At 40.3% G+C, this 27201-nt stretch overlaps 1 protein-coding gene across 6 annotated transcripts; it reads left to right on the plus strand.

Annotated features, from left to right (window-relative positions):
* The first annotated feature begins 716 nt into the window (after nt 1-716).
* Nucleotides 717-27201, plus strand: spag9a (sperm associated antigen 9a). Of its 6 annotated transcripts, none has more exons than XM_088332737.1 (31): nt 717-1239; nt 5655-5775; nt 9432-9502; nt 9587-9675; nt 9782-9932; nt 11293-11379; nt 12750-12885; nt 13005-13098; nt 13175-13296; nt 14590-14601; nt 15366-15423; nt 15528-15680; nt 15761-15812; nt 15878-16008; nt 16086-16142; nt 17006-17170; nt 17280-17409; nt 17555-17644; nt 17729-17845; nt 17958-18135; nt 18611-18829; nt 18889-19093; nt 19473-19577; nt 19671-19751; nt 19866-19933; nt 20058-20206; nt 20294-20465; nt 20548-20661; nt 21128-21304; nt 21467-21604; nt 24585-27201. In XM_088332737.1, exons 1-31 carry the CDS (start codon nt 940-942, stop codon nt 24701-24703), a joined length of 3861 nt encoding a protein of 1286 aa, XP_088188863.1. In that variant the 5' UTR covers nt 717-939; the 3' UTR covers nt 24704-27201. The 6 variants fall into 6 exon arrangements, with proteins under 6 accessions (XP_088188863.1, XP_088188846.1, XP_088188855.1 ...); XM_088332720.1 differs by lacking the exon at nt 14590-14601 and adding an exon at nt 15112-15126; XM_088332729.1 differs by lacking the exon at nt 14590-14601 and adding an exon at nt 15112-15126 and having other exon boundaries at nt 18611-18826.

The raw sequence follows: 27201 nt of genomic DNA on the forward strand, positions 1-27201 counted from the left end.
GGCAAATACAGGCAGGCGGTGCCCATCCCTTTTTTGAGTAGGGTTTCCTGCCCCACATAAAATAGATAGTACTGGTTTCAATTATTACCAGCATTAGGAGAAGCTTTCTGATCTGACTCGGATACAGCATATTCATCTACTGGACAGTGTTGTTATTCGGTGTTGCATTAAAAAGCAGACAATTGCTGCTAAAATAATCATTTACCATGCATGGGGTGCATTTCTGACAGTTCTGATTTCTAAATTGTTATCTTCATTGGAAAACAAAACAGTGTATTTCCATAAAAATCAAGAACATTTCTAAAAGACTTAGAACTTTAAAACGTTAGCGTGTATTTTACAAAAATATTCGTGACGTCATGGTGTGAATCGCGTCAACAACTCAGCTGTTGTCATGGTGCATTCAAAAGCATCTGGAAATTGACAAACGGCGATAACTTCAACCGTATTCTACGTACGATTCTACGTACGTTTCCGTCGTATTTTATTTCATGTTCTTTTTTTCTACAGTAAAACAATTATAGAAACCACTTTTCTTGTCAAGAGAATGATCTCCCCTATGGTCGATCTCAATTTGCTACATAAATTAAATCGTGATGAACCATATTTTTATTAAATAGATAGTTGAGTTGAGCGTGGATTTCTATGCGTATTGCGTGTTTATCTCGAAGGAGGCGTACGGATTATTTTTGTTCATTCGGATTGTGAGAGAGCGCAGCAGCCCTATAGAACATGAAGGCACCATGGAACAAGAGGGAAAAAAGAGAAAGATATCCACGTCGTCTCCCGCATCGTAACGGTCCGGGTCCAGTAATGTTTTCGACTCCACCACTTCATTCGAGAAGAGCTTAAATGTGCTCATATTGGCTGGGAAACGGGAATTTAGGACATAAACACATGCTCCTGTGCGGATAATAAAGAGAGTAGCACAAAAGCATCATGGAGCTGGAAGACGGAGTTGTGTACCAGGACGACCCGGGGACCTCAGCGATGATGTCTGAGCGGGTATCGGGCCTGGCAAACTCCATCTACCGCGAATTCGAGAGACTGATCGGGAAATACGACGAGGACGTGGTCAAGGAACTGATGCCGCTGGTGGTGGCCGTCCTGGAAAACCTGGACTCGGTGTTCGCAGAGAACCAGGAGCACGAAGTGGAGTTGGAGCTGCTCAAGGAAGACAACGAGCAACTCATCACACAATATGAACGCGAGAAAGCGCTCAGGAAACATGCCGAGGAGGTAGGAGGACGCTACTTTGTTTGGTTCGGGATGGCCGCAACAACGACAGCTAGCTCTTGTTAGCCTAGCTGGAAATTCAAATGCGCTTGACCAGGCGGCATCCAACATCCGTCCACATGTAAACACAATGCTGTCATGCTAACGTTATAACGCTAAACGTGGGCGCGCCACGCGCCCAACTGAAAGACACCATGCGATCCAAATGCACTTGTTTAGCGGTCTGGTCTCACGTCAAGTCAGTCAATGCATCTTGTCACAGTCCTATCAGGCTATGAGACCAGAACCCGGACTGCTGTGACTCAGCACTTTAGGGCCATCGCCCATGAGCTGGACCCAAAAGTTAGCATACCTGTCAGCCTGTACGGTTTTATAAAATAATAATAATAAAGTACTTTTATTATGCATTTAAGACATGTACAACGTACGAGAAAATCTGTAATGTAAAACGCAAATTTCTCACTAATGGGTACCATCCGGTATACACCGACTATCACGAAACGGCAAACCAATCCTGTCAAGAGTTCGCTGCGGTAGCCTCTATCTCGGTATCGTTTTTATCGTTGCAAACGAAGCGAGCGGTTTGATGTAGTGAAAGGAAGTCCGTCTCTTTTTAGAGAACCGGCTTTTTCGGCTCAACTCACGAAAGAGAGCCGTCTCTCAAACGGCTCACTTGCTTTGATGCATTATATTACGAATTATTATGTTGTATAAAGAAGTTAAGAAAAAAAGGAAGTATTAAAGGAGAAAATGAAAAAAAGACAGGTTTGTGGTTATCCCTTTAATCAGTATATTACCAACAATAGTTTAATGCAGAAATTGAATTCATAATTTGAATAAGAAAATGCATTATTCTACTTAATTATATTTGCATGTATTTTTCCTTCTACAGTGAACATCCAAGCTACTTAATTTCTGAACTTTTTTTTTATAATAAACTTCATTCATGTAGAGCAACTCAGGATGATATAATGAAATACATGTACAATATATATACATATATATATATATATATATATATATGCATTCTTTTGGCTTTATTATTGTACTGTTCTCAGCTCAGGGATGCTGCTGGAAATGTGAATTTCCCTTCGGGGATGAATAAAGTATCTATCTATCTATCTATCTATCTATCTCTCTATCTCTCTATCTCTCTATCTATCTATCTATCTATATAACATGATAAACTACATAAATAAACATGTTTGAAAAGAGAAATATGGTGTAAGATTATTTTGTATTTTGTAAGGGAAAATACGAGAATTTGTTAGGGCATGGAGCCATGGAGGTTGACAGGTATGAGATAGAGAAAATATCCAACTTAGGGTTAATTTCGTTTGAATTTTGTAGGGGTCTTTCTGATTCAATTTTGCAAAAAAGGTGTCAGTCTTCAGGTACAACGATGAAGACCACCAATCGAAATATTCTGATTGCTCTGGTCCTTCCTTGAAAGGTTGCAATTATCTCTGTCATCCTCTAAATAATAATTGATAACATAACAACAAATCTTTTGGGGAAAATATTATCCATTTTATTTTCTGATATGCTACAGACCAGACCATTAAGTGAAAACAGATTATTAGTATCTTTGTGAGTTTGTTATAACTATGCTTTCAATTTGAAACGTTTTTTTAATCAAGGATTTGGATGAAAACCATATTCATACTTCATTGATTAGTGCTCAAAATAATTCCAACCGTCCATCCATTTCCTGCGCCGCTCATCCTCACTAGGGTCACTGGGGTGCTGGAGACCATCCTAGCCATCTTCGGGCAGTGGGAAGGGGACACCCTAAATTGTTTGCCAGCCAGTCACAGGGCAGACATAGACAGACAACTTACTCGCTCATTCACACCTATGGACAATTTGGACTGTCCAATTAACCTGCCATGCTTGCCTTTAGAACATGGGAGGAAAACGGAGTGCAGGCACGGGGAGAACATGCAACAGCTCAATAATCGTAAAGATCGCTGGTGTAAAATTGTGACACATACGAAACTATTGCGGGAACACTCAAACTCCACACAGGAATACAGGTTGCTGGATTTGAACCCAGTAACTCCAAACATTGGAGCTTACGTGCTAACTTCTCATTCACCATGCTGCCCAAACCTAGATTATTTCATCTCATCTCATAAGCTGCACCGCTTATCCTCAGTAGGGTCGCGGGGGTGCCGGAGCACATCCCAGTAATCATCGGGCAGTGGGCAGGGGACACCCTGAACTGGTTGCCAGCCAATCGCTGGGCACACAGGGACAGACAACTCGCTCGCTCAGACCTAGGGACAATTTGGACCGGCCAATCCACCTGAAATGCATGTCTTTGGAATGTGGGAGGAAACCAGAGTGCCCGGAGGAAACCCACGCAAGCACGAGAGAACATACAAACTCCGCACAGTAAGTCCGGTAGCTGGATTTGAACCCACACAGGAGGTTCCCAAGACCTTAGAACTGTGCCGCACACGCGCTAACCACTGTGCCGCCGTGCTGCCCACCTAAATTATTTATTTTCCAAATTGTGTCAAGGCACTTTACATACTGTGCAAGATCAGAACTGAGTCGAACATGTTGAAATCAACCGGAAGTAACCTTTAAATCTTCCTGTGACAGAGAAAACACCTGAGACAATACCAAGACTCAATCTGCCACAGACAGAAGATAAAGCAAAATGTGGAGCCACCAATGGGACAAATGTCATCTGCCATTGTGGTACCAACAGTTATACTGTAGAAATGTATTTGTACTATAAGTAGAACCAGTGTATTTATTATAACTGTGTAATAAAACGAATACAGTATAAAGTACAAGATATTATAAAGTTTGCTTTTCATGTGGTAGATTGAACTACAACACACTAATGTAGGACACTTATACAAGTCTATCCTAATAAAGAAGTATAATAATACTATAGTGGAACTTAGCAAGCGTGTGGATAAGAGAGTACTCAGTTGGTTTGGACACATGGAGAGGATGGATGAGGAGCAAATGTTGAAGAGGATCTACAGAGCTGAAGTAAATGGAAGGAGACCAAGAAGAAGGCCGTGATTGACGTGGATGGATAGTGTTATGAGTGCACTGCAGGAAAGAGGTCTAGATATAATGGAAGCTAGAGCTCTTGTTGGTGATAGGAAGGAGTGGAGAGGTGTTGTGAAAGGGTAGTGGGATTGTGGACGCGTTCTAAAGGATGAGCTGGGCACCCGTATGATGCGGCAGGGGTAAACCAGTGAAAACTGTCGGGCCCTGCTGTTGAACAGAAGAGTGTGTTGTGTCACCCTGACCCAAGTGACACGGTCGCTTTCTTGTGTCCCGTTTCATCTGGAGGGACGAAAGCATGACCAACTTAGGTGCCGAGGTGCCTAACTTGTTTGGGTATTTGGGCATTTGGGTTGGCCATGATCCAAAAACGTTTGTGTGTGTTTTTTTATTTTTCTATTTTTGCAAATTTTTTCCCCCTTTTATTTTCCTTGATTTTCTGTGTTTGTCTTGCTGTCGGTCACCCCTCTTGAGGGATATGACCAAGGTAGATAGATAATAATACTTGGGGTGTGAGTTTGAAGTATGCACATCCTGGCTCACCTGCCCCAATAAGTGTTGAGTCTCAGACTTTATGTAATTGCTATTACCTTGGTCCACTGCATTTGTGGGCAAGTTACTAAAAATGTACGACAGCTACAATTTTTTGCTGTTGCTTAATAGTCTATCACACAGTGCAATTGAAAATACATTTGTACGTGTGACAAAATAGAATTGTTAGGAAGGACAATGACAAAGAGGAGGCAGAAGTACCTCTACACTGAGCAAAAAACTTGTATAAAGAAGCAGGGACCTGGCTATCACATTCAGGTCATGTGATTTTTTTCAAGGGAAGTGGCAGAAATGAGCATCCCACTGGTCACAACTTGTGTTTCCCTTTTTTCCGCCCAATTGAGTGTTTAAATAATTTAGAGTGTGCGTGTGTACACATTCAAGTTAATGGCACTTTCATTGACTTACTTAAATTTCCCACTTTCTGTTCTGTAACCCACTTTGGATTATATTATCCTTTTAATGTGTATCTGTTGTCAAAGTTACTAAAGAACATCAGCATAAGCTTTGCTTTACAATTTTTTTGTGGAAGTGAAAGAAAAAATTAAGTTTCAGTCGTTGTTTTTTTGCTTTCTTAGTAGATATCTGCACTTTGGCCTAATGTGCCTGCATAGTTGTGCTTTTTTATACCAGCAGCCTTTCATGCTTAATCTGCTCGGGGGAAACAAAATAGTAAACGGATTAATTTAACAAACCAATACTTCAGTACATTGTAGCTGAAATAAAACTAATTTCAAAGCGATGCAATTGCTATAATTTCTTACATTAGCCATAAAATGACCTGATGGATTCCTTAGAGTCTAACTCTGTTTATGTCATTTTTCTGTGCGTAGAAGTTCATTGAGTTTGAGGACACACATGAACAGGAGAAGAAAGACCTGCAGAATCATGTGGACAGAACCGAGTCCCACTCACGACAACTTGAACTCAAGATCAAGAACCACGCTGACCAGAGTAAGCTCTCATGTGCAGTTGCTGTGGAAAAAAACCCTGCCTAATTTATGATGATGTTCACAAAGAAACAGATTCATTGTTACACACATTTTTACTTCAAATGCAAACACGCACACAAACACACATAGGCAAATTTCGGGGTGGGCGTGGGGGGGGGGCGTGGTGGGTTCTGTCTAATTGGATTATAGGATTTATGTTATTCCCATCCTAATGCAGCAATGCATCACCACTATTCTTGTTGATGGATTAAGGAATTTGGGTTGGGTACTTTCGAACCAATGGACTACAATTCACTGTTAAATTTTGCTCTATACGTCTGCTAGTAAACTGTGTTAAATCTTTCAATTAACATGAAGCAATAGTTAATCAACTTAACATATCTTGTCACCACTCCACCTCTTCAATTACTTATTGGTTGTCTTAAATTTAGTGAGTTATGGCAGCGGCACAAAATTTACTCTGCTTGCTCGATGTCTTCCTATTTAAATGCTACTGAAATACATTTGCACGATCGCTTTTGCAGCCTGTTTCCGGAAAGCTTTGGAAAAAGAGGACATGCTGTTATTGGATTAGGCCATTTTTGTCACTTTTTCAAGTGGATTACATAGGAAAATCCCTGCGTCATCTTGAATTTCCACAATAAGAAGGAAGGATACTGTAATACCCCAGTCTGTCATGCGATTTATGTCGCAATAAGCCTACATAGTATTTTACATTACACAAATAGAAATTCAGTGTTTTATACGGCCTGGATAAGTTCTTTCTGACCGCCAGAGGTGGTGCTTTAATCACTGGATGTTACCTTCGTGCATGTGCAGTTTTTGAAATGCATACCACAATTAGTCATTATTTCATCACACCTGTAGTCTATAAATTCCAGTCTTACCACAGGTTTGTTTCCTTTTATCTTTGTTTGGAGATGTTGGAGTTTTGCCTATCTGCTGCTTGTTAGCCTTGTGTTTGTTTAGTCAGAGCTTCGTGTTTTTTCCCTCCAAAGGCTGCCTATGGTTTGTTTGCCTGCCGGCGTTACGGCGTGCTTCCCTTGTTTGCCTTGGAGGTGCTATGACTGGAAGTGCTTTGGCTGCCCTACAAGATGCGGTTGGTGCTGGCTTGGTCCAGATGCCTGCGGTGGAACCGGCCATTGCTTCTTTGGTTTCTCCCCTTCTGAGTCCCTTTGTCCGGCTGCAGGTTTCCTTCGGCTTAGGGTGATGGATAACCTCACCAGTGCCTGTGCTGCTGGTGTGTGTTTTTTGGGGATTTGAGGCTTTGACCCATTTTCTTCTGGCCCTGTCTGCCTTCCTTGACGGGGGCCTCGGAAGAGTGGGTTCTCCGCAGGATGTGACCAGGTTAGTTGGCCCTGCTGGTAAGTTGCCCCTGTTGGGTGGTTTTTTTCCGCCAGGAAGGTCGCCCCTGCCGAGTAGGTCAATCCCTTCCAGGTGGATCTTGGGGAATGTGACCATGATTCTTTGAGTCCTGTACGACTGCCCGAGCATTTTGTCACTTGGAATCCTGGTCTTCATGCGAGACGATTCTGAAGCAAACCGATGAGACCGGAATTTAAGACATTCCTGGGCCACAGTTGTGATGAATGACGTAAGAAATGCATTTCTCGAACTGTGCATGTGTGAAGGTAACATTCAGTGCTTAACCCCTCAACGCCCGGGGGGGCAGTCAGACTGTTTTTTTAACAATTATGTGTCTTTATGCTGTCACTAGTCACTGAAATACATCATCCCACATATCACAGAAAAGCCTAAAGTTTTGGGATTCAAGATATGTTGACCATTTCAAAATGTTCTCATCACAGAAACATCGTGATCAGTCTGAAACAAGAAAACTATAAGCCGGTGTAGATCACCATTTACGTCTCCTTGCAGTCATTAAATGAGTTAAATGTACGCAAACGTGGAGTCCAACTGTGTGAAATATTTACTCCAAAACGCACGATAATGCTGACGGATTAAAAATTAAAAATCTGCCTGAAAAGTATTTCTGCTTCGTCGGACATTCCATGTTGTAATTGGTTCGTTTCACTCCAAAACTCCCCTTAAAAATAAACAGACTCGTAAAAATATTCGTGAAAATATAGTTGTTAAACTTTAGAGTCTTACCTTTCAAAAGAGACCAAAATCATCCATATTCTCCCAACGGTTTAATAACAGCAATTCATTTACTTTGGGTACTTGTTGGATTGGAACTTTAGGCATATTTTAAGTAAAGGGGTTAAAGCACCGCCTCCGGCCGAAGTTATACTTGTAACTTTTGTTATATGGTACTTAATTTTTAACATAGATGCTTCTCTAGAGCTGGGGTCTCCAAGGGGGTGCCTAAGGAAAGCTAAGATGCAGACCTGTTCTGAAAATAGCTCATCAGTGCTGGGGCATTGTGATTTTCTTGTAAAATGTTTTTTTAGTGGTTGATTGAGTCTATTTAACACTACTTCCAATTAACAACATAGTAATACAATTATGTTTTTATTTTAGAAATGCATATTAAACTGGAGGCAACTGGTGGTTAGTGCGCAACCCCACAAGTAGAAGGTCCAGGGTTCGAACCCAGCTGACGCGGCCTCCCTGTCCGGGGTTTCCATGATCTCCCTGTGCCTGCGTGGGTTTTCTCCGGGCACTCCGGTTTCCACCCCCATTCCGAAAACATGCTTGTCAGCTTAACCGGTCGTTCCAAATTGTCCCTAGGTGTGAAAGAGTGAGTTTTCAGTCCCTGTGTGCCCTGCAACTGGCTGGCAACTGGTTCAGAGTGTCCCCCGTCCACTGTCCCAAGATAGCTGGGAAGGACTCCAGCGCCCTCACAACCATAGTGAGAAAAAGTGGCACAAAAATTGGATGGATGGGTATCAAACCGGGTGCCCTTTGTACTAATTAGAAACCAAAAGTAGCCCTCAGTTGGAAAAAGGTTGGAAACCCTTGCCAGAAAATTATTTAGCAATTGGCATGTACTGTTGTTTTTTCTTAGAATGTGGCAATTGTTGCACTGTAAGAATGTGTGTGTCGTATTTCGAGGACGACCTCTCCTATTTTGGGAATATGTCATGATTACCGATTCAAGGCACCTGTGATTGCCCAATTGGCGCCAACAGCCCTGAGAGCTGATTGGCTAATAGAATCTTTTCAAACCCCCGGCTTTCAAGAGAACCCTGTCAGATCGTTGCTCCCAGCTCGGCAAGTTCTCACTTTCAGACACTTTTCCTGCCCTGCTTTTCTCTGCCTGATACCCGTTGCCAACTTGTTTCCAGACCTGACCCTGCTCTGTTCTGCCTTTCCGACATCCGACCTGTTTTGCCCCGCTACCTGTCTGACACCTGTTGCTGACTTTGTTTCTGAACTTGATACCGCCCTTGCTCTCCCGTCCCGGCTAATGAATAGTATTCCTGCAACATCATCCTCGCTCGACACGGAAGTGCCACTTCCGCATCTCCAGCTACCTGCTACCGTGTCCGTCAACCATCGGATTGTGGAAGCAAGCCCTACTCTCCCTCCTTATTAATAAAACTGAGTAAACGAGCGCTATTGGATCCTGTGTCTGTTTCTGGTCTGTGACAGAATAACCCTGTAATGCAAAATTGCAGTGCTGTCGGTACACCCCCGAAGCAAATGATGCATGCTGCTAGTTGACTGACAGGGTTTGTACCCTTTGTTTAGTTGGCAGGCTAGAAGAGCGAGAGGTGGACCTAAAAAAAGAATACAACTCGCTCCATCAGAGGCACACGGAGGTAATTAAGAAACAAGAATGAAAGGATTGATAATAACTTTAATGTAATTCCAAACGTGCATTCGTTCTTCGGGGTTGCTTGCAGATGATCCATAACTACATGGAGCACGTCGAGCGGATCAAGATGCAGCAAGCTAGCGAGACGTCTGAACCAAGCAGTGTTGGACGGATTCGGTAAATTTCCCGGTTTTGAAGTTGGAATACTGAAATCAGAATGTGTTCTTCTGAAACCTTGCACGGCTGATGAGATAATGATGTCTTCTTATCCATGTCTGCACAGGAGAGACCGTCCACTTTCTTTGGGCATCTTTCCAACATCCGCTGGCGGATCTCTTGTCATTCCAGATGCCCAGACCCGTGCAGAGACGCCAAGCACAGAGGGATGGAGGTTCAATGAAACGACACACACTCGCTCCAATACCAGCCTGCAGGTGGGCACCGTGGATGATCAACACTTTTCCGCAAGCACAAATGTTGTATTGTAGTCAATACACGAAGGACACATTCAGGCAATTTATTTTCTTGAGGTGCTATGGCTTTGGATCACCTCAGTAAATAGACCCTTTGATTGGGGGTGCATTCTCACATCTTTTAGAAGGCTTCTGACATAGTTCTCTATTTTAAGACGTTGTATTTGAAAGAGCCACATGAATATGCAAACGGTCTTGTGAGCAAACAAATCAAAGTGATGTGCTAATGTCATTTTCAGTTCGTGAGGTGCTCTAGATGAACTGTCAGGAGCTGGCCGAGGTGGCGGCAAGGTTATTTAATCCCTTTTCTCCATTTTCATTACAACGGGAACAGTGCAATGCATAATGGGAGCTAATGCCTCTTAGTAGCTGTCAGACAGACGCTGATAGAGAGGCATACTCGCCAGACTATAATAGTATTTTATGTAATCAGTAATGCAGGATTTGTTGCGCCCTAGCCTCTTGAACTCCAGTGAGCTTTGATATGAGGACAGCTTCTGATACTTTCAACATGGATATGTTAAGCATTATGAAAGACAGTATGCTCCTATAGAGTTGTGACCTAATAATGTATTTAAAATGGGTTACATATTACACCTTCTTTATTAATCTTAACCTGTTAAGTCATGTGTTGCTTAGTGAGGAAATTCACTCAAATGCAATTGGAATAAAATATATGAAACATTTGTTAAATATGATTTTCTTTCTTTCTTCCTTTCTTTCTTTCCTCCTATCCTTCTTTCTTTCCTCCTTTTCTTCTTTCTTTCTTTCCCTCCCTCCTCTCTTTTTTCTATTTCTCCTTCCTTTCTTCTTTCCTTCCTTCCTTCTGAACCTACTTACACCAGTGCACCTCCTTTACCTTCCTCACATGAAAAAGTACAGTAAAAGAGAAAAACAATTAACTAGTTCATTGGAAAAATTGTACTTCAAAGAAGTAGTGCGGTGATATTTACTGTACGAGCACAAACTGTTTTTGAGTATCCCTCTAAAATTATAGTTGTTACGTTGCCAGACAGTATTAAAGATCATTGAAATCTTGACTTTTTAAAGCAATCTTAAATCCTCAAATACTGTAGGTTATCAGTCCGTGTCAATTCTTACATTGCGCTCAATCATTATTTGTCAATACTTTCCATGTGCAACATTGATTTGAGATACCAGAGATTTTTTAATTTTGACCATGGTCATGGAATAAACTTTGCTCATAAGTTAGAGTCTTCTAACTGCCAGCCACTTCCCAGACATGCGCACTTGCTTTGGCGCATATGCATTTCAGCTCAATGCACACCTGAGCTTCATTTGTACTCTTCCCCCCAAGCAGCAGGACTTTGGCATCCCCCCAAGGGAGAGGGGTGGTAAGAGTGCACAAGACTCTACTTGGGGGAGTTCACTGGCTGACGACTGCAAGGTAGTTGAATGAATGTCGGATGGTGGATAGCATAGACACGCCCCTCACACACACTTTCGTGTGCGCGTGCACGTGTGTGCGTGGTAGATATCATAGTCGTTTTTGCCTTGCTTTTTGGTGGCATCGCTTCACAGGTCACCTGTTCTCGAGGTCGCTCCATGCAAATGTGTTGTGTGTGGGAGGACAACCTGCGGCTCGTAATTCTTTTTTTAGCAAATCAGTATTCTGTCAAAGTAAAAAACAACACATTTGCATCTGAGTGCTCTATAGTTCCTCATTACTTGTAATTTCTGCATGCTTTTCATATATTTAAACGTTTTTTTTTAAATTTTGGTTTCTTTTAAATCATCTATGACCTTACTCATTGAAAAAACAAAACTGCTTACAGTAATGTCACTGTAGTCAACAATAGGCTTTGGCTCATATCTTGTGTCCTGTGATTTCTAATCTGAGTGTAACTTCCAAATTTATCAACTTTTAGGCTTAAAAGTATTGTTTGGTCTTCCCATACAGTTGGTATCTTCTGTGACACTTTCTCGGTTTATGAGTTCAAGGTTTTTGGTGTATTAACCTCAACAGCCCTCACCAGCCCCACAATGCTTACATGACCAATGAGCTTTACTCTATCTTTTTTTTGGATCTCACTACTCCGTCTCTCAACTATTATCTCTTAAAATGAAAAAGAAAAACAAATTAATTACAGTTACTGTGATGGCCCATAGGGACTTTGTTGGGCCTTTTTTGGAGTTTAGGAATGTTACAAAATTCTCAGCAATCACAGAGTCTCATGTTTACTTATCATGTTGCCTTGTTTCTCTTTGAGCTTTTTTTGTCCACTGTGGCCCAAAATATGGTCAGAAGAGCTGCCAGAAATTTCAAGTCAAGCTATCACAATCCTGTTACATTAGTCTAACTTACCGGACACAGGCAGCCGTACTCCGTATTTTAACTCCTTATTTATATCGTGGATTGCATTGTTCCTACATCAGTCCAACTGTCAATGTCAACTAGTATCATATAATGTATTCCTTTTTAAACCAGGATGATACTCAGTACCAAGCAGCCAATGATTGTCGAGTCAGGATTGCCTTCTGATGGCCGATAATTAGTTTTAGTGTCAATCTGAAAGAAAACCATCTTGTTATGAATCTTATTCACAAATTAGAAAATAGATTTTGTGTCTTATGTGTTGCACGTAAAGGAATTCATAACATGTACTGTGTTTCCTTTCCCATTACAGTGTCATGTTAGTTTTTTCTGTCCATTTGAACTTGTCACTTGGCTCAATCAGATTTTTTGTGGGCCATTTTAACTGAAAACCTAGTGGCTACAATCCGAAAACAGAACTAATCTATTGATGTTTGTTGCAGGATGAGATGTCAGACTTCTCTGGCTCAAAGTCCGCAACTCCCATGTCCACTACAGCTTCAGATGTTGGAAGGGAGGATGGGAACAGTAAGAGCACAGAAGTGCAAGTGGCACCTGGGACCAGAACTATATCCGTTGGTAAAATGCAATTTACTTCTTTTTTTTCTCTTATAAATGTACTTAAAATGACCAGATTGCTATATATATGTATATGTATATGTATATATATATATATATATAATGTATATAATATATAGGTTTGCCTGACAATGAAGACAGTGCAGATGTGCAGGACATAATTGAATCCACACCTGAGCTGGAAATGGATCTGACTGGATACAAGGGCTGCAGGTACTACAAACAATACTCAGAGAGAAATTCCAACTTTGAAAACAGTTAACCCCCCTCACTACAATTGTTTTGCCAGTACTCCAACCAAAGGCATTGAAAATATGGCGTTTGACCGCAACACAGACTCTCTGTTTGAAGAGCTGTCGTCTGCTGGCACAGGACTCATTGGGGATGTAGATGAAGGTGCCGACCTGCTGGGTGAGTCAAAACTCGACTTCCAATTGTGTGGAGGTTTCCACTTTAGGTGGCTCTACACTTCTCACAACTTGCTTAGTGTTATTGATTGCAAGGATTATTAACATTTTATATATTTGTTTTTGTTTAAACATTTTGTAGTTGTCTTTTTCCTCCAGCAGTTGTATTGATTTTGTTCTTTCAAATAATGAGAGCTGAGTTAAAACAGTGTTGTAATGGAAGCACATCTTTAAATTTCAACTAATTGAATTATCCCCGCTTTAGCACTGATATTTATTACAGATATTTTGCACAATTAAATTCAGTATTAAAAGAACTCTGTCCAAAATGCACAACTTCAATTACAATTGTTGTTTTGCTAATGCAGTTGTGGTTGCATGGAAAGTAGATTTGTACAACACCTAAAGCACATACAAGTCTTAAAAGACCTGTTGCTATATATTTAAAATATCTTCTGCTCTTAAACCCACACGTGAACAAGGAAAAAATCCAAAAACCTAAACACAAGCAAAATGAAAGTAATAAAATTGCCCAAAACATTACAATGCAGGACAGTTCTACATCTTAAATTATACTTGTACTTCTCCAAAATTATAATAGCATTGAAGATTATTTAATTCTATTTATTCAGTCGATACTAATTTTAACATTTTTTTAAATAGATGTACTGGATTATTCGTTTAGTTTTAACGTTAGTGGCCAAGATGAAAAGGTAATTTTTTTAAAAGCTTGATAAATAATGTTTTCTTTCAAAGATACACTACAAATTTCTACACAACAATTTGACATTTCTTCTTCTGTATAGCCAATGAGTATGCATGAACACATCTATTTTGAACAAATAAAATAAACTTAAATTGTCATGTTAATTCTCAAAATCAAAAAATAAATCACAGTGTTTTTATAATAATAGTCAGTTTTGTAAACATAACATTTCATTCACATACTTTGGATTTTTAAGGTTTATTTTCTTCTCATTATACATTTTTAATCAAAACACATTTAAATTTTTTAAGTTTAACAACCTTGTACTCATTTATTTTTTCCTCTTTATTTCATTTATTTATGACATTTCTTTTGTTCATAATCGTAAAGAATGTATTCAAATATTTAGCATGTTTTCCAGGCCTTCAAAAACTACCTCCACAGAAACAACATCCAACCATGTACTTGTACAATTCATTCGAAATTTACAGCATTACAGTGCTTTCAAACACATTATACCATTTGCCTTTGTTAACATCACCTCTCTTTTTCCTCCATGTCCCATCTCCCCGCTTTTGTCCATAATCCCAGTGGAGTACTCCGGTGTGTATAACCGAAAAACTTTTCCCTAGCCAAGCATTTTTTTTTGTTTCGTCCCTAAAACATGAGCTGCACATGCATCATAGAGGCAACTCAACAATCATACTTAGTATTTCATGCATCAAATAGCTTAGATATCTGTAAATGCTTTTTAGCAGTCAAATTTTGATTGACTTACTCAAGCCAATCCGATTTTTAGTTCGATGCATGGAGGCTTTTAGTTTCCCTTGAAACTCTTTCTATAGCGATGAAACACATAAGGGTGGTCTAACTTGTCTTAGCTTAGCTACAAAATGTTTCATTTGATTTATGTTCCTTCCCTTTGATTGTTGTTCTGCATCAAATGTCAACCAGCCTTATATAGACCAGGCAACATCTATATTTGCTTATGGATTGCGCTGCAAAACATCATCATTTCAATCATTACAATGTCTCAAACTATGTCTGCATTTGTTTTTGTTTCTCTCTCCTCTTTATTCTTTCCACCTGGCTGGGATTGCATGGTTTACTCAGACCTTAGTTTGATTGGTAAGACCTCACCTGCTCTAGCCATTCTTTTGCTTGCCTGTCATGTTGTGCGTGCTTTGTGCTAAAGCTTGAGTGTTTGAAGCTTCTAGTGTTGAAAAGGTGCTGTAACTAATTATATTAATTAAAATGTAGCCCTGCTTTAATCACTTCCTTGAATATGTAGTGCTTGAGTAGTACATTTGATCGCCGTGAAATTATGTACAAAAAATACACCTCCTCGTACTCCTATTTTTTGTCAGGAATGGGCCGAGAGGTGGAAAATCTCATTCAGGAGAACTCACAACTGCTTGAAAGAAAGTGAGTTTGAGTTTGTATATGGCTCCAAACTCTGATACTCACTCCGTATTTAAATTGTATGCTGCGCTGATAGCATTTGTCATGAAAAAAACTTTCCGCTGCAGGAATGCCTTGAATGTGGTAAACAAAGACTTGATATTAAAAGTGGACGAGTTGACGTGTGAGAAGGAGATGCTCCAGGGTGAGATGGAAACGGTGCAGCAGGCTAAAACAAAAATGGAGGAAAAAATCAGAGACCTTGAGGAGGAACTCAAAAAGTAAGTCCAAGTCTGTTCATAGTGATAGCAGTAGCTTTCCACAGTAGCTTCTCCTTTCTGAATGTAATGTTTCTTTGCAGAATGCGACTCGAAATGGAGGACATGCTACAAAAAACAAAAGAAGAAGAGGATGTGAGTCTGTGTGGTAGCATTTCTTAACACATTAAAACTTTTTAAATGCATGTGGTCTGCCACAGAGCGAAGTGCCTACTGCCCAGCGGAAACGCTTCACCAGGGTGGAAATGGCTCGCGTGTTGATGGAAAGGAACCAGTACAAGGAGAGACTGATGGAGCTTCAAGAAGCTGTGCGGTGGACCGAGATGATTCGGTAGGGAGAAAAGCAGTTAAAGGTCAAATATGATGATTCTGATGCATTTTCATGCTAAATGAGGATGTTGTATTCAGGGCCTCCAGAGAAAATCCGGCTCTTACAGAGAAGAAAAAGTCCAGCATCTGGCAGTTGTGAGTGCCTACCAATTTATTCTTTTGTTTAGTCCCAATTCTTTGCAAATACTAGACTTCGTTTTTTTCTCTTTTCTTCGGTAATTGCGTTTGAATTGGCAGCATTAGGTAAAAGGGGTTTAGTAAATAATCCCCCACTCCAACGTAAAGTGTCCCCGTACCATTTGAAGCAGAACTTCCCTTGGTCTCTGTTACAAACTTTGATCATCCACAATATTTTGTCTTTATACAAGTGCATCTGTTTTTCTAGATTAAAAAGAAACGCTCACATCAATGTCCTTATACCCTGGTTTCTCCTTTCTCCTGCATGCATTTTGTCCGTGCTGGTATTTTCCTTTTTTGTTGGTTCCAATGAGGAAATTCGAAACATTTAACAAGTGGCTTTAGTTGTGTTAAAGTATGTTTTGTTAGATTATGTTTGCATTTTTTCATGAATTACACATCAGAACTCAAACTCAAACCACTGAGGGTTTTTGTAATAAACAAGGTAGTTTACTCAATTAACGATGTGTAATAACTTGCACTTGCTGTCACTGTACGTATGCATGCTGCCATGCCTGGTCAGACTCTCGCTGTGATTTATTAAAGTTCAGATTTAAATTCTGGACTGTTTATGATCAAACAGATTGTAATAACAAATAAGGTAGATCTCAAGTAGCAACTTAATCCAAGTCTACTGATGGTACTTTTCGTCTAAATTGTCGCATCCTCCCAGCATGCTTGGTTTTTCATAATGTAACACAAAGTGAGATGATTTGCAGTGGATGTTTCATTGTCAAGTGACACCCTGTTTCTTTTTTTCTGCTCTCATTACACTTTGTGGCTCAATGTCCCCCTTGTCTATGTGACTCCTCTCCCTTCAGCTTCAGTAGACTGTTTAGCTCCTCATCCAGCACCCCTGCCATAAAGAAGATAGAGCCTCTGTCCAACGTAAAATTCAACGCCCCGGGTGGCATGGTTAAACGAAGCAGCACTTTCTCACAGTTCCCTACGGAGAAGTGCAAAACGTTTGACTTTCTCAATGAAGAGTAAGTACTGCACAATGAGTCGTGTCATTATTACTAGACATGCACGGTGTGATAGAAACGCCTCAACTTGAGTACTTAGAGGACTCTGATCTTTTCTAAAATAACCCAGAAAAGACCAATGTAGTTCCCCGTCGCGTAAAGAGCAGAAGCGAGCCCAGTACAGACAGGTCAAAGCTCACATGCAGAAGGAAGATGGTCGGGTCACAGCTCACGGCTGGAGTCTACCAAGCAAGTTCAAGGTAAGATTTTAACAAGGATTAAGCCAAAATCAATCTGAATATGTTGAAAAGAAAATCATAGCTATTGGTCATGTTTTTGGGTAAAGATGGATCAATTTATATGTTGGGGTGTCTGCCCTTAAATTTTTATTTGTCACTCTGACAGGGGGCAAACGGTGGACAAACAGAGACCAAAATAAACCTTCCTGTACCTGTCTATTTGAGACCTTTAGAACAGAAAGATTCCTCCTTGAAGGTAATTTAGCAGAACAACTAAACTGAAATATGTACAGTAGAACATTGCTTAATTCAGAGATCTTCTTTGGTTTGGTTCCCGAAGCTGTGGTGTGCTGCTGGTGTCAACCTCTCTGGGGCGAGAACGTCACAGCAGTCTGAGCTTTCAAAGCAGATGAAAGGATCTCAGAGTAGCCTGGACCATTTGGAGCAAGAAAACAAGGTCAGTGTGAGGATTTAAAGATTAGCTGGCTTCAACCGTGTTTGTGCTTTCCACCTGGAACGTCCACCAACCCCCAAAAATCCCCAAAACACGTTTTTCTTTCCCGTGTCAGGATCGAGAGAAAGTTGAAGAGCTTATCCTTCAAGATGAATTGTCAAGTCGGGTGTGGGTTTGCACCAGCGCCCACTCGTCCACCAAGGTCTTAGTTGTAGATGCTGCTCAACCATCTGACCTTGTTGACAGCTTCTACGCCTGCAACACACATGTTGTTTGCATTGCCAGTGTGCCAGGTACGGGTTCTTAATTTCTATTACAGATCTTATATACACTACCATTAAAAAGTTTGGGGTTGGTTAGAAATGTCCTTATTTTTAAAGGAAAAGCCATGTTTTTTTCAGTGAAGATAACATAAAAGTGTCAACATCTAGAGTAAAGAGGCAACTCCAAGATGGTGGCCTTTACGGCAGAGCGGAAAAGAAAAGGCCATATCTGAGACTGGCTTACAAAAAGAAGAGGATAATATTGGCAAAAGAACACAGACAATGGACAACTCATTTGATAAACTTAAGTGTGACTTTTTTCATGGAAAACACAAAATTGTCAGGGTGACCCCAAACCTTTGAATGGTAGTGCAGTCGACTGATTGGTAGTGTTGGAAGTGGTGACAAGCATTTGCCTTTTACGTACTATTCTACACAATTTCATTTTTCATATATAGGATTTACCAGTAGTACTGGTGTTATACTTAGTTGACTTTTTTAACAGGTGTGTCGGAGTCCGACTACCCGGCAGGTGAAGAAGTGCCTCAAGAAGTGGATGCTAATCAGGGCGACGTGGTCTCGTTGGCCGGCAGCGTGGCTAGTGTTGGCTCAACAGGAAGCAGCGGTACCCTTGCGGCTGAGGGGACCACCGCCATACCCCAGACAGCCAGCACAGGCGGCCTAGAGCAGCTTGCCGGACACAGTGCCATCCCTGACTCAGGTTGTTAGCAAATAGACTGGGAGAGCACATGTACGGATAACAACTATCATTTCACTCCACAGCTGAGCTCTCCAGACAGACCAGTCCAACAGAGGTTCCCACCGCTGAGGAGGCGACAGAAGCAACAGAGGCAAATGCTGGTGGGAGTGAAGAAGGCGAGGAAGAGCAGGGACCAGAGCAAAACCAGCCTGGAATCTACACAGAGCATGTTTTCACTGACCCGCTAGGGGTGGCACCAAATGAGTCTTCCCCAGAATACATGCAGAGGTGACTGATATTCTATTATCTGGGTTACTGTAAACATAGTTTCAGAACAGAAATACAACTATCCCACACTTCTGTACTACCCTTGAATGTGCATATTGAGAAACTTAAACAGAATTCTTATCTCACTCAACAATTAGTCAAATCAATTTCTGCCAGCTCACCACTAAAAATGCATTTAGTTAGTAATGGATGGGACAGCAACCAGTTCAGGGTGTCCCCTCCCCACTGGCCAAAGATAGATAGGATGGGCTCCAGCACTTCCTCAACCCTACTGAGAAAATGGGATGGATGGATGTCACTGGAATAGCGTAGTGCATTATATTGGACGCAAAACTACCACCACTTTTTAAGATATTTTTATCTTGTCTTTTTGATACAGCGGCTCTGTGCCACCCTTGCCCGAGGACTCTGACCCCTCAGCTCTAGATGTCAAGCGAATGAGCAGTGCCCTCCCCACCATGTGGTTGGGAGCTCAGAATGGGTGGTGAGTGGTTTCATTAAATCCAGAAGAGGGCGCCAAATGTTAACTGTTGAGCTAAATGTTGTCGATAATCGGAGTTTTCTTGTCTTTTTCAAGTCTTTATGTCCATTCATCCGTTGCGCGATGGAGGAAGTGTCTTCATGCCATCAAACTTAAAGATTCCATCCTCGGCATAGTGTGAGTACGCATGAGAGTCAAAAACACCGTTTCATGTTTTTTAATGCTTTGAATTAAAATGTATTATTAATATTACCTCTCTCAAACGCTGATACAAATTTTTTTTTTGCACAGGCATGTTAAAGGAAGAGTCCTAGTAGCACTGGCGGATGGAACATTAGCAATTTTCCACAGAGGCATCGGTAGGATGTTTTTCTGTTATGAATTGACATGTTCTCTGTTCATTATGGAGCTGTTTGATCTTAAGGATTTATTACAGAGTGCCATAGTTCAAAATGTGTTCTGCATTTTTATCAATGAATGCAGACGGCCAGTGGGACCTTACTAACTACCACCTGTTGGATCTGGGACGACCCCACCACTCCATCCGCTGCATGACGGTAGTGCACGACAAGGTCTGGTGCGGATACAGGAACAGGATTTATGTCATCCAGCCCAAAGCCATGAGGATAGAGGTAAGGTGACACTGCATGCTCAATAAAAATAATTACATAAAATGCTAAGACGCAAAATACCCAACTTTATCCATTTTGTTTGAGTAGAAATCATTTGATGCACACCCACGTAAAGAGAGTCAGGTACGACAACTAGCCTGGGTTGGCGATGGCATCTGGGTGTCCATTCGTCTGGACTCTACTCTTCGATTGTTTCACGCTCACACTTTCCAGCACCTGCAAGACGTAGACATCGAGCCCTATGTCAGCAAAATGCTAGGTATACCTACCTGTCCTCTTCCCTGCTTAACAACCCAATTTCATTGGAAACAATCTCAAGAAACTAAACGTTTCCTCTCCAGGCACGGGTAAACTGGGGTTCTCCTTTGTGAGAATCACAGCGTTAGTGGTGTCCTGCAGCCGACTCTGGGTTGGAACTGGAAATGGAGTCATCATTTCCATTCCACTGTCGGAAGGTAACATATTGCTTTCTATTTGATTTTTCATTTTTACTGAACACATATTGAACAATATTGTTCCCATGTTCTGCAAGTGATACTCATTTTTGCGCTGTCTGATTTCTTTTACTGCTTTAAAATAAAGTAAGCGGTTGTCTAGCATACATCCTGTATCATGCTGCTCTAAATGCAACAATTGTTGCTCCCTAAGCTCCTTGAATACAAGATGACTATGTTACCATGGATACTGGCTTTGCAGGCACACTGTGCATTCAACCGTCCAACTCACAATCCTCTGGATGTTTGTCTCTAAACAAAACATTTCGAGCAATTCTGCTCTACACAGGAAAGAAACGTGTTTGCGCATGTGTCTTCAATATTTTCTGCTTGTACACATTTTAGGTTTTCATTGCTTATTCTTCCTATGCATCATGTATGTGTGACCAATCACAAGTAGTTTGACAAGTTCTGACTTATCTGGCAGCCAACAAGACATCTGCAACAGTGCTTAATTGGCCTGGCAGTGCTGTCCGAGTTTACAGTGACGACGGCGCGGAGGGCTCACTGCCAACTAGCTTCGTGCCGTACTGCTCAATGGCACACGCCCAGCTCTGTTTCCATGGTCATCGGGATGCTGTCAAATTTTTTGTCACTGTGCCAGGTCGGTGTCAAGAAGGTGAAACACCTTCTTTTTTAGGATTACTGTGTTTGATATTTATATAATGAGATGAAGGTCAAAATCTGTCAGAAATTTCGAACACATTCCTATATATTTTTGTCATAGTTATCAGACTTTATACTTTTTGTATTTGTCTCCTGCCAGGTCAGGCAGTTCCACCTCCTGGAACGGTTGATTCGGGCTCCGATGACCCTGCATCCGAATCTTCGGACACAGCACAGTCAGAGCCCAAAACATACCTCGTGATGAGTGGAGGCGAAGGCTACATTGACTTTAGAATGGGTGAGTACATGAGTTTTGCTGTAGGTGTTTTCAAAATGTAGTATAACACGCTTATGGGGGTCAAAGATTTTCTGGTAGAGGGTGTTTATGATGTTACCCTTAGGGAAATAAATGCTTACCATAGCATTAAGCCACCTGAAACTAAACTCTACCAGAACCTAGTTGGTTGAGCGCAATTTATTCATGATAAATGAGGAGGGACTACATAATACCAGAAATCGAAGCTATTCTACTATTCAGTAATTCCTCGTTTTTCGCAGGGGCTGCATTACAAAAGTAACCTGCGATAGGCAAAATCTCCAAAGTAGAAACCTTTATTTTTATTGCAATAATGTAAACAATTAAATACTCTATTATGCATTGGAAACAAAGAACAAGCCGTATTTACAGGCTTGAGCATTTGTTAAACAAAAAAAAATACTGTACTTTGTAAACGTTTTTTTAAAGTAACTGCTATACTGTCTAGTTTTCATTTTAATCATCAATTTGAACTGATGGCTTCAAATTGCCATGATTATTAACTGCATACCGCGACCCTAGTAATTGGATTTAACTGGAGAAAATGAAAAATGATTGTAAAAACATACAAATTACAGTAGATCAAAAATTTCTGAAGCGTTTTCTTCTTTTGGTTTGTTTTTTCCCAGAGATGAACATATTGATAGACAATTTTCTCTTTTTTTCTTGGCAAAAGGATTCTTATACAACGACATGCAATGATGTAGGTTTGCAATGGATAATGGTGGGGACCAAATCACAACCAAAACAACCAAACATAATAGTAGATAAACAAGACGTTGATCGACTGATCATTTTTTTGAAGGGGTGAGGGTGATCACATAATATTAGTGGGCACAGAACACTGATTGCTCAATATTGATAGGGACATTTCCCTTTCATTAAAGCAAAACTACGCCCTTGTCGACATCTTACCTTTGGTTACTTAGGAGAACTATAATAAACAGCTGTTCTATTCGTTTAAGTTCACGAAACGTAAAATGACAAGAGAATTTACGTGGCGTAACATAAATTGCTTTTTCCGTACGTGAAAAGGTGGAGTGACTATTAAGCCAATAAGAATGCAGAACACAATACACAGAAAATCTGTGTAGCAGTGAAACCGCGAAAGGTAAACCACGATATAGCACGAGATCACTGCATTGCAAAATGGGAGGTTTATCTTTTGTGTTCCTGAAGGACTGTACATGTATGAAAAAAAACAGCATGACCAAGATGTGTGAAAAGTGAGACGCGATGGAGGGAGAGAACAAATTGTTACCTTGTGTTACATACTCGCCAACACTACCGTTTTATGTAATTGACTACCACTTCTTTTCCCTTCAATACACCTACCAATTTACCGAAAAAAATCTAATGTTACTTTTCTTAATTTTTTAATTTTTTAAAATAAAAACAACAACAACAAAAAAACTAGTATACTAGTCAAGACTAGTATTTCTAGTTTTATTTTGAATCAAGACTAAGCCTTTTCGTGTGAATAAACTGCTCCAATGATTGCGTTCGATTTCCGTTTTTGTAAGTTTGCCACTTCGCATTTTAAACATTTAATATTTCGGAGATGGATTTTGTTTTAGGCGCAAAAATAATACATCTGCCTGTTTTTTAATGTCAAGAGGTGTCAGCATTTTTGCAATACCCCAAAAACAAAACTGACTGCGACATCATACGTCTATTAAATTTTAAGACTTAAAAAAAACTTAAGAAAAAGGCAATCACATGAATGAATCATGTCATATAAGCAATGTCGCCAGCCCAAAACCCACTTTGGGCCGCAATTACGATTAAGTTATTAGTCGACTATTGAAACGATCAGTCAAATAATTGGATGATTATTGATTTTTTTTCCCCCTTAATTTTAGCATAAGGTTGTTTCAATTACGTGGGATATGGGTACAATGAAAAATACATATTTTATCAAACAAACTGTGGATTTGTACAAAAAATAACTGACCATCTAAAACCAATAAGGCACTGTGCTCTGTTAGTAGAGACATACATTTTAAAAAAACATGCACATTTTTTAGGGGACAGAATCAAGTAAACATTTTTGTCCTTGCAAACCAAGTACAAGCTCCATTGTAGCAGTAAATAGGTTGCTGTTGCCTTCTTTCCCATCGCTGCCTCAGTCGCTTCCCGGACCCAATGACAATCCATGGAGCACACGGTGGTGATCACCATTTCTTTGCGCTATCCTGACGGTTTTCGGAGTCCAATTTAAGTAACGAATATCTTATCTATATAATGAGCCGCTAAAATTGTCGCTTAGGTGTTTGTTTTGAGGGGTAATGACTTGTGCACCCGCTCACCTGGGCTGTCTGACTGAAAGCATACAACAGCCGATCACAGTCACACCCATCCGACACACAAAGCCCGCTCTAACTCGCCTCTGTGATAGCATTTGCTGTATGCTGTCTGCGCTAGATGATATGTCAAGTCAAGTCATGTTGATTTGTATAGCCCTTAATCACAGCGAGTCTCAAAGGGGTGCACAGACCACAGATGATTGCAAACCACAGACTATTATTACACCATGCCCTCATATGAAACCTACACGAGGGCAAGGAAAAACTCAAAAATCTCAACATGAGGAAAATGATGAAATCTTGAGAAGTGACCGCACATGAGGTAATCCCCTGGATGTTGCAATAACAAACAATACACACATATTGTCAACATGAAATATAGGTGATTCATAAGCTATAGAATAGAAGTGTGTTTAAGCCTAAATTTGAGTATATTTTCAGAAATAAGCGCAACACTTTTACCCTTCTTCAAAAGGCGTGCTACATATCATGTGATATCAATGACTACAAAGACAATTCAAAATCTGCGATGCAATGAAGAAGCGATAACCAAAGCGCGAAGTAGCGATAGATCTCTCCATTTCCATTCTCCTTTTTTGTTAACAACGTTGATGTCGCAGCCGTACTTAGTACTCAGTGGCCATTTGAATCCTCAGGTGACGAGAGCAGCGAGCTGGACGGCACGTCGGAGCAAACATCGGGCCAGCAGTCGGCACCGAGCAAGGCTGAGCGGAGTCACCTCATTGTATGGCAAGTGCCCACCTCTTCCGATTGAACAGACGCACCAACCTCAACCCAGGTTTTTTTAATTGGATTGGATTCTTCATTCATCCATAAATTTGTAAAAAGACAACAATAATTGTTTAGTATGAATATTTTTTGTACATTTTATTTGTGAGATTAGTGGGGTTATGTTACTAAGTTATACAATACGTCCAAGCACTCCTTTTATCGGAACTGCGATTCGCAGATGCTATTGCACACCGCTGTTAAAAGTGCAAACATTTTCATCAGGACATCATTTCTCACTTGAGGACTCTAGAGGCATTTCTGCGGAAGTGGGAAGAAAAGGGAGAAGGACATTTTGGATTTTATCGGACTTTTATTTCATCCCGTACATGTTTAAGACTTTTGCATTTGTATACGCCAAATGTCAGTGTGAGCGCTTAGAGATGTGTGTTTGTGCGAATGCATGCTGAACCGACTTCTGTTCTCTTTCAAGCAGTTTACTGACATTGGTGTGTTTAGCTCAGGGGTTCTCAAACTGTGTTCCGTGACCCACGTCTGGGTTCCGCAAAATCGTTTAAAAAAATATGTATGTTTGTTTTTTGAAACTGCGTCGCTTCAATATAGGGTCACTCTCGCCATTAAAACATACATACATACTAAATCGTAACTCCTCCCTCTTAAAGAGACAGTGTGTATTACTTATCGCCCCCCCTAGTGGTAAAATATGTCACTAAAAAAAAAGCAACATTGATTCCTATTTGGGCAAAAATACATGAACTATTATATAAACATGTGTTTTTTGAAACACTCAGAGAATAATAAATTTTGATTTATTATACATATCATGAACATCAACCAAAGCGAGCTGCCTTAATTATCTGCCTTTTAGCTACTATGGGTACCCAAGAACTTTAAAAAGAGTAGGCAAAAATAAAAAGCAAAATGTTGCGTTTTAGTCACTTTGAGTCACCGTAATTTGTATTATTCCTTGTACTTTTTAGCACTTGTTTACAGTTGCATTGCAGCATACAGCATACACCAACATCTAGTTGTCAAATGATACACCCTGTCCCTTTAAGGAAATACAAGTCTTATATAAATGTTTAAATATTGTGAAACGACAATTGATTTAGAATGAGTTTTTAAAAAAAATCAATTTAAATCTTAGTTTATACAGCCATACCTACGATATTTCGTATCGGAATGAAAATATCAGGAAGGGAGGAGTTTGTTATCAATGGATTGGTGTAATACACATTTTGGTATCGCTTAAAACACTCGATAAGTAGGAAACAACTGCGGCCCGGTGTAAATGGGTCTACCAAACATTTTTGTGTATTAAACAAGTTGGAATATGCTTGAGAAATCTCCCGAGTTTTAAATATACAGGGATCAGAATTGGTTTATTCCTGGACGCTGGCTATTTCAGCTGAAAATGAAAATCTCCATTCTGATCCCTGAATATAACAAACAGTTGAATAAGATCAGAGTTTAGAAAAGAACAGCCTTTGCTGTGATTGGTTCACAAAATTTTAATTGTCTGTGGCTAAATGTTCTCCCCTAACCAATTGTCTTCTTCTTCAGTTCTTCGTGTATTTTAATGCGGGCTGTTCTATGAACCAGTAAATGTTTGTCTATTTATCTTTTAAGAGAAAAAGAACCCCAATGTTGGTGCTTCCGTTCCTGCTCCATTGGAACTTTACAATGAGAAAAATCCATTATATGATTTTACAATCAAGCTGAAATGGTCTTGTGTGCCATTACTGAGTTGTGTTAAATAACCCAATGAGAAAGGTCTGAGAGGTCCTTCTTTGTCAAATCAACATCAATAAGATATTTTGGACACATGTAAAGATGCAATGTGGCACCTTTTAGTGTGGAAATGCATATGTGGTTAGTGTTCCCCGTGTTGGGGAATTCTTTTCCTTTTTACTTCAGGCATTTTTTATATATAACCCTTTCTGAAAATTTGGCGTATGTAATGATGCCCTTTAAAATTCTGGCAGACATTTTTGGTGTTGTAAAGGGTCGGCCTCACTCTGGTCTTCTGGCATTTCAAACAATGACATTTGTTTTGTGATTTTACCATTCCAGTATTTATTTGATTCGTAATAGAGCCTACCTTGGTTCCGAATGTAACTTTTCGTAAAAACATTGTAAAATAATCCAGTGTGATTAATTTACACCGTGGTTGTTTAAAAAAAAAAAAAGGTTGCAAACCACAATATCACCTTTACCAACAGTAAGAACAGATTTCGCCATTACTGTACGAAGCTATGCATGTTTTTATGACAACACTGCAATGTCATTGGCTCTTAAGCGCCACAAATGTGTGTAGGGTGGATGCGTGAGTGTGAGGTGTTTACACGAGCTTGGATGCAAAACACATTTGTCCTTCCCTATGCGTGCGTGTATGTGCTTGTGTGATATTCCATCTGAAAGCGAAATCTGGATGCCATAACAGTGTTCCCTCTGTTCAGTGTTAAATACGTGAACATCATAGCCTTATTTTTAACAATCTATTAAACTCAATTCCACCAAAAA

This window comes from Urocampus carinirostris, chromosome 1 (genome assembly GCF_059441175.1).
Source record: "Urocampus carinirostris isolate Australia breed hairy pipefish chromosome 1, RoL_Ucar_1.0, whole genome shotgun sequence".
NCBI lineage: Eukaryota > Metazoa > Chordata > Actinopteri > Syngnathiformes > Syngnathidae > Urocampus > Urocampus carinirostris.